Source organism: Motacilla alba, chromosome 13 (genome assembly GCF_015832195.1).
Source record: "Motacilla alba alba isolate MOTALB_02 chromosome 13, Motacilla_alba_V1.0_pri, whole genome shotgun sequence".
NCBI lineage: Eukaryota > Metazoa > Chordata > Aves > Passeriformes > Motacillidae > Motacilla > Motacilla alba.
In genome coordinates, this window is record NC_052028.1 from 16571072 (window position 1) to 16578020 (window position 6949).

At 55.4% G+C, this 6949-nt stretch overlaps 1 protein-coding gene across 1 annotated transcript in view; it reads left to right on the forward strand.

The window, feature by feature from the left end:
• Positions 1–6677, forward strand: part of ADRB2 (adrenoceptor beta 2) — a 28572-nt gene extending 21895 nt beyond the window's left edge. Inside the window, exon 2 of the mRNA XM_038150346.1 lies at positions 2376–6677. Coding sequence (XP_038006274.1) covers positions 2376–2410 — 35 coding nt within the window. The 3' untranslated portion in view covers positions 2411–6677. The remainder of the gene's footprint in view (positions 1–2375) is intronic.
• The last annotated feature ends 272 nt before the right edge of the window (positions 6678–6949 follow it).

Consider the following 6949-nt stretch of genomic DNA (forward strand, 5'->3'; position numbering starts at 1 on the left):
CTGACACTCTTCCAGCAGAGCCCCACAGGGATGGATCCCCTGAATCCCACCCTGTGTCTCGTGCTGGGATGAGGATGGAGAGGAAGGCAGCGGTGCCCTCACGCCTTGGTGGCCACCAGGCAGGTATCCATGGAGGCACTGGAGATCCCAGCTGGTCCCAGCTCGTGGAGGGGCTGCCCCTGGAAGTGGTGCCAGGAGCTGGTCCGGAGGGGTGGGAATGCTGCTCTTGGCTGCGCTTTTCTCCTCCAGGAGGACCCAAGCAGTTGTTGAAGGCAGCAATCAGGGTGTTAATCCTCACTTGTTCTTCTAGCTTTTCCCACTTTTTTTGAAGGGTTGGAAGTGAAGGAATGTAAAAGAGGGGCTGGCCCCTCTCTGCTGTGGCTCCAGCCTGCAGCCTGTGGGTTTAGGCACGCTGTGGATATTCCCTCTTGAATATCAATAATTATGGATATGAAGTGGGTATTTCCTCTTGAAGCTGTCGGGCTCCCCAAACAACTCCAAAGAGGCTTTGCAAAGGAGTGCCTGGAATTCTGGTGGCTGCTTTTAGGCAAGCTGGAGAGCCCAGTGGTCACCTCAGGCTCTGCCAGCCTTGCCCCATGAATACCACTGGACACAGGGTGATTTGCACCCTTCAGCTGGTGGCACCTGGCCAACTCTTTAACTGTTCATAGGTGACTTTTTTAGTGGCTCGGAGTGGCTTGGGTCAGCCAGGGTGAGAGGCAGTCATGTGTGGCTCTGCTGCTTCCAAGGTCCAGGAGAAGCACTGGGTGACCTCAGGCTGGACCTGGGACCTGCTGAGAGTGACCTGGAGGAGCCTCTCCCAGCTGGAAGGTGCCCATGGAGGCAGCAGAACATTGTCCCAATATTCCCACCCGTTTTGTTCTCACTGAATGACTCTGCTCTCGGTGGAGTTTGCCAGGAGGGAAACCAAACTGGGATTATTGCCATGGGAACTGGAGATTGGGTGGGAAGCTCATCCATGGGGCAGCAGGACGAGGGTTTTGGACTTCTGTCTCCTGTCAGACTGTGTGGCTGGGGTTTGGAACACCACGAAGTCACTATTGTGATCATCTTGGGGTAAGATATCCAGAAACGTCGACCTCCCTTGTTTTCCTGGGAAAAGCCAAGCCAGGATCTCACCCCTGGAGGGATGGGGGTGAGGAGCAGCACCACCCTAATGAGCAGAACTCCCTAATTACAACAGCAGCAATTAAACCCAGTGCTGAGGGATGCAGAGCTGGAGACACAACCTTGCTGAGCTCTGTGGCTCCATTTGCTGAGCACAGAAATGGATTTATTTTGGAGTATCCCCTTTTCCTTCCCACTTGAGCTCAACCAGCGGCTCTGCCCTGGGAGCTCCGGGAAAGGTTCAGCTTTCCTTGGAAGCTGACAAGCACCATCTATAGGATTGCTGCAGAAGAGGCTCCCAGCTGGTGAAAAAGGGCAGAGGAGCTTCACTCCGAGCTTCCAGGTTTGTTCTGGAGAAACTCCAGCGTGCTGAGCATTCCAGGGTGCACAGAGTCCCAGCTTCCCTCATCCACCCTTCGTGTCTGGGGGATTGTCCATCCCGGACAAACGGCTGCTCCTCGCTCCCCTGGGGGAATGCTGCCTGTGGAAATTGCTGGAATTGCAGAGCCGGGATCATTCCACGCAGGGATTTTCTAAAGGGCTCATAATCTGCAAGATTTCCACTTTTCCTCGGGAATTGTAGGGACGGGACAAGGGGGAATGGCTTCAAATCGAGAGAGAGGACGTTGAGGTGGGATACTGAGAATAAAGTCTTCCCCGAGAGGGTGGGGAGGCCCTGGAACAGGTTGGGAAGGAAGAAGAAGGGAAGAAGGGAGCAAGAAAGGAAAAAAGGAGAGATAAACACGCTTCGCAGGGCAGATGGAGTACAAATAATGTTTTTAAAGAGATGCTGGCAAGGGACACTGGTGCAAATCATCCCTGTCACGTTGGAACTTCATCCTTGATTTGCACAAGAAATACAACTCCAGTTTGGATACCCAGAATTCTTCTGAGAGAGGCATTGTGTTCCCAAAGAACAGATATGGGTTTTTTTTTCTCTCTGCAGATCCATTTTGGCTTTAAAGCTGTTTTCTTCTCCTACACACACAGATGATAATCTTTTACATGTCCTTATTAAAAAATATCACTTCCAGAAAATAAAAACACTGGCATATTCTGTACTTGTTCCTTTCTCTATCTCCGAATTAATTTCCCATTTTTTCATCTGACTTGTCAGTCATTTCATATCTCCACAATCAAGGAAAGAGGTTTAATGTCTCTCCTGGCTTTGGCATCCAAACCCCTTCTCTTTCCCAACCTCCCTGTGCTAAATTAACGCTGTTTTCCTTTCTCTTTGTTCCCCTCAGAGATCCCTGGATGCCCAGGAATGGTGGAGAGCTGAATGACCCCATTGCTGTTCCTCACACCCTGAGCTCGTGAGGGCTCTGCAGAGATGGAGGGGGAGCCCGGCCTCGCTTCCCTGAGCCGGGGGGTGCTGTGGGAAGTGACTGCCTTGGCAAAGTCCTCATCCCAACCCACCACCCACCACGCAGCACCTCCAGGAGAAGCTGGGCAAGGACAACCAAGGGACCAGGAGAGGCTCTGCGAGCCTTGGAGGACACCAAGAAGCCACGGGAGCTGAAGGAGGGGATGCCCAAGCCACGGCAGATGTGCCGAGGGTTTTTTCCCCCTGGGAAAAGCCTTTCCAAAAGGGAGCACCGGGCCCGCGTGTGGGCTCCAGCTGGTCTGGAAGAGGCACAGCCAGGTCTCCCAGCCAGGGCAGGAGCCCAGCAGGGCGTGTCCACGTGCTGGGTGGGGATCCAGGTGAAACAGGAATCTGCCCAAGACCAAGAGAGAGGAGCGTGGAAGATTCCTTTGATTTACTCTGTGCTTGTTTCTCCTCCTGGTGTCTTCTCTGTCTACCTCTTCTCCTCCAGAGAGCACGAGGGGTCCTGACTGTCACTAAGGAGCAGAAGGATTGGCACAGGGCAGGAATTTGTTCTCTCCTTGCTCCAAAAGATCTCCAGCTGTCCTGCCTGGACTGCAGCCCTTGGAAAGGCTGGGACCTGGCAATCCTTTTCCTCGCAGGAAGTGACATTTCAGCAGGACCAGCCACCCTTGGGAGCCAAGCTTTCCCACCTGAGGCTCAGAGCATGGCAGGACATCCATCCCTCTCCTGCAGCTGTGGGAAGGAGCACACCGAGCTCCTGACTTTGGACTGTGGAAAATTCATAAAGCAGAGAAAGAGATGGAGGGACTTAGGGCCTCAGGCAGAAAACAGCAGGAAAAACTGGCTGAAAAACCATAAACAAACTGCACCTTGGACTGGCAGGTGGTGGCCCAGCTGCAGCTCTGTGGCCACTGGGCTGCTCCCAGAGCTGGGCAGGACGTGCTGGTACTGAACTGTGGGAGCCCCATCTCAGACCTTCCCTCTCGGGCTTCCAGCTGCAAAACCTTTCCCTCCAGTGCAATCCTATTTATTTATTTATTATCTCGCTGCTTGACGTGAAGCTGCTAAAGGAGCCCCCTCCCCACAAACACCCACCCAGGCCTGTGTGAGGGCACTGAGCAGAGGGGCAGCACCCAGGGACGCCTCCCACCACACCAGGAGCCACCTCCTGGTGAAGGGCCCTGCTGTGCTGAGGGGCTGGACTTGGTGGTCTTTGAGGTTCTTTCCAAGCAAACCCATTCTGTGGTTCTGTGGGATCTGAAAAAGATGTCCCATCCCCAGAGGTGTCCAAGGATGGGTGGATGGAGCTCTGAGCATCCTGGGAAAGTGTAAAGTGTCCCTGCCCATGGCAAGGGGTGGAACTGGGTGAGCTTTAAGGTCCTTCCATTCTAGGAGTCAATGGACAGGGAGTGGGCACACGAGGGAAGAGGAAAAACTGAGACCAGGACTGTCCCCGGGGTGAGGATGCAGGGTTGGTAATTGTGGGTCTGTCAAGGACTGAGAGCAGGCTGGGCAGAGCTGTGCTGGGAGGACAGAGGCTGCAGGAGCTCAGCAGTGCCCCTCCATCCCGACTTTCTTTGTGCAGAGCCACGAGAGTTCTCACCTGGGGGGCTCTCAGGTGCCCTGCTGCTCTCCCACAGCTTTCAGGATACCCTGGAATCCCTTGGCACAGCTCCCAGCTGCCCTAGCAGAGCCTGATTTCTCCTTTCCCTCTGAAGAACCCCACCAGGGCTTAGTCCAAACCTGCTGAAGGGAGATATTTCCCAACAAAAACCTGTTCCTCAGAAGATTCCTGGCTGGCTCCAGTCCCTCATTCTGTACTGGAAACAGTTTGCAGGTTAGGGACATGCCTGGGGTTGTGGCAGTTCTCTTTCTCCCCAGGCCCTGATGTGCAAGAGCAGGAGAGGAAGGGATGAACTTCAGTCATTTGCCAGCCCAAAGGCAGGGACCTGCCTTGCAGCGCTGTCCAAATCCATCTGCCTGCCCCTTCAGGCTTGTTCCAGGGATTCCATCCTCTGCTGGATCTATTCCTGAGCACCCTGACCCCGGGGTCGCAGTGCTGTCCCCTGGGAGGTGGCTCCGTGCTCCACTGCAGGAGCTGCTGGGAGTTTCCCACCTGTGTTTGCTCCTGGAAGCTTCATTCCATTTTAACTCATGCTGCTCCTCAAGCCCCTGCTGTCCATGTTCTCCTGCCACCTCACCAGGGCTCCTCTTCCCATTCCAAGACCCTCCCTGGCTCCTGGTCTTTAATGAGGAATCCAATCCCACCCCTGGCAGTGCCCAGCTGTGAGCCTGGAATCACTGAGGAATCCAATCCCACCCCTGGCAGTGCCCAGCTGTGAGCCTGGAATCACTGAGGAATCCAAACCCACCCCTGGCAGTGCCCAGCTGTGAGCCTGGAATCACTGAGGAATCCAAACCCACCCCTGGCAGTGCCCAGCTGTGAGCCTGGAATCACTGAGGAATCCAATCCCACCCCTGGCAGTGCCCAGCTGTGAGCCTGGAATCACTGACGAATCCAAACCCACCCCTGGCAGTGCCCAGCTGTGAGCCTGGAATCACTGAGGAATCCAATCCCAGCCCTGGCAGTGCCCAGCTGTGAGCCTGGAATCACTGAGGAATCCAATCCCAGCCCTGGCAGTGCCCAGCTGCTGCTCCCTCCCTCCTCTGGGGTGCAGGGAAGGGGCAAACGGAGCCAAAATGGATCAGTGTTGGCACTGAGCGCTCCTGTCCCAAAATATCAGGAAGAAATCCTTCCCTGTGATGGTGGGGAGGCCCTGGAATGGATTTCCCAGAAAAGCTGAGGCTGCTTTGTCCCTGGAAGTGTCCCAGGCCAGGTTGGACAGGGTTTGGAGCCACCTGGGAGAGTGGAATGTGTCCCTGCCCACGGCAGGGGTGGGAATTAAATGATCTTTAGTGAATTAAATAATCTTTAATGAGTTAAATGATCTTTAATGTCCCTCCCAAGCGCAGCCATTCCAGGACTCTGGGATCCCGTGGGGAGCAGTCCCTGGCAGGGACAAGTGCTCAGCTCAGCAGAGCCCAGCCTGAGCCCTGGCCGTGGGGATGCTCCAGGATTCCCGTGGAGGTGTGTGGGAACGTGTGGGGAATGGGAACTGAGCCCTGCCCTGCCTGGGAATCCCATCCACGGGCTGGAGCTGCCGGGGGCTGGGGGCACGCGGGGAGCTGGCCTGGGGAGCTCTGGGTGCAGCTGGAGCACCACGGGGAGGGTCCCAGCTCTGCTCCTGCCACCGAACAAACTGTCCCCACAAATAAAGAATGGAAAGCGCTGCTCTTCCCACTCTGCTTTTTCCCAGCTGGGAGGGGCTGCCCCTGGCTGCTGGGGGCACAGAAATGCCAGGGCGGTTTGGGAGGGGCTGGATGCACTCGGGAAAAGCAGGGGGACAGAGCCCTGCAGGGATTCCTGGTGCTGCTGGGGGCTGGGTGCCAATAACTCCAGCTGGGAATGGGCTTGGGACCAGGCTGGAGTGGAGCTGAGCAGCAGCAGGGCAGCGGTGTGGGGCTGCAGGAGGAGGAGGAGGCACCAAACAAACCGGGGAGGAGGAGGAGGAGAAAAGAGGGTGAAGGGAGATGAAGAAGGTGCTGAGCATCCCGAGGGTTTCACAGGATGGCAGCAGAGGAATCTGTGGCACTGTGCTGTCCCCTGGGCTGGTTCTTCACCCAAATCTCCTGAATTCCCCTCCCCATCCCTGCTGTTCTCCCGGCTGACCCAGGGCAGGGTGGCACTGACAGCATGGCAGCTTCTCAGGAGCACTGGCAGGGGAAAAAATCGGTCCCCAAACAAGGAAAGAATCAAAATGACACATTTCCAACTGAATTAATGACGAGACAATTAATCATCCCAATTAAAACCTGTGGAGAACCCGGAGAGCCCTAATCCATAAAGATGCTCCAGGCAGCAGCACCCCGGGGCTTCACACTGCTCTGGCAGTGCAGGAACTGCAGGCAGCACTGCCAGGAGAATTTGGGGATTTTATCACAGGCCAGCCTGAAAAGGAGAATTTGGGGATTTTATCACAGGCCAGCCTGAAAAACTGCACAGATCCCCATGGAGTCACCCCCTGCTTTTCAGTGCCACTGAGCACTAAACTGCTCATCCCTGCTGTCTGTCTGGGACATTCCCAAAGTCACCTTGTGTGCCACCCACCCACCTCAGAGCCAGGCCCAACCTCTGCAGGCATGGATGGATTTTCCTCCTGGGTGGATTCCCCTCCTGGATGGATTCCCCTCCAGGATGGATTTTCCTCCAGGATGGATTCCCCTCCAGGATGGATTCCCCTCCAGGATAGATTTTCCTCCTGGATGGATTCCCCTCCTGGATGGATTTTCCTCCAGGATGGATTCCCCTCCTAGATGGATTTTCCTCCAGGATGGATTCCCCTCCTGGATGGATTCCCCTCCAGGATGGATTTCCCTCCTGGATGGATTTCCCTCCAGGATGGATTTCCCTCCAGGCTGGTTTTTCTCCAT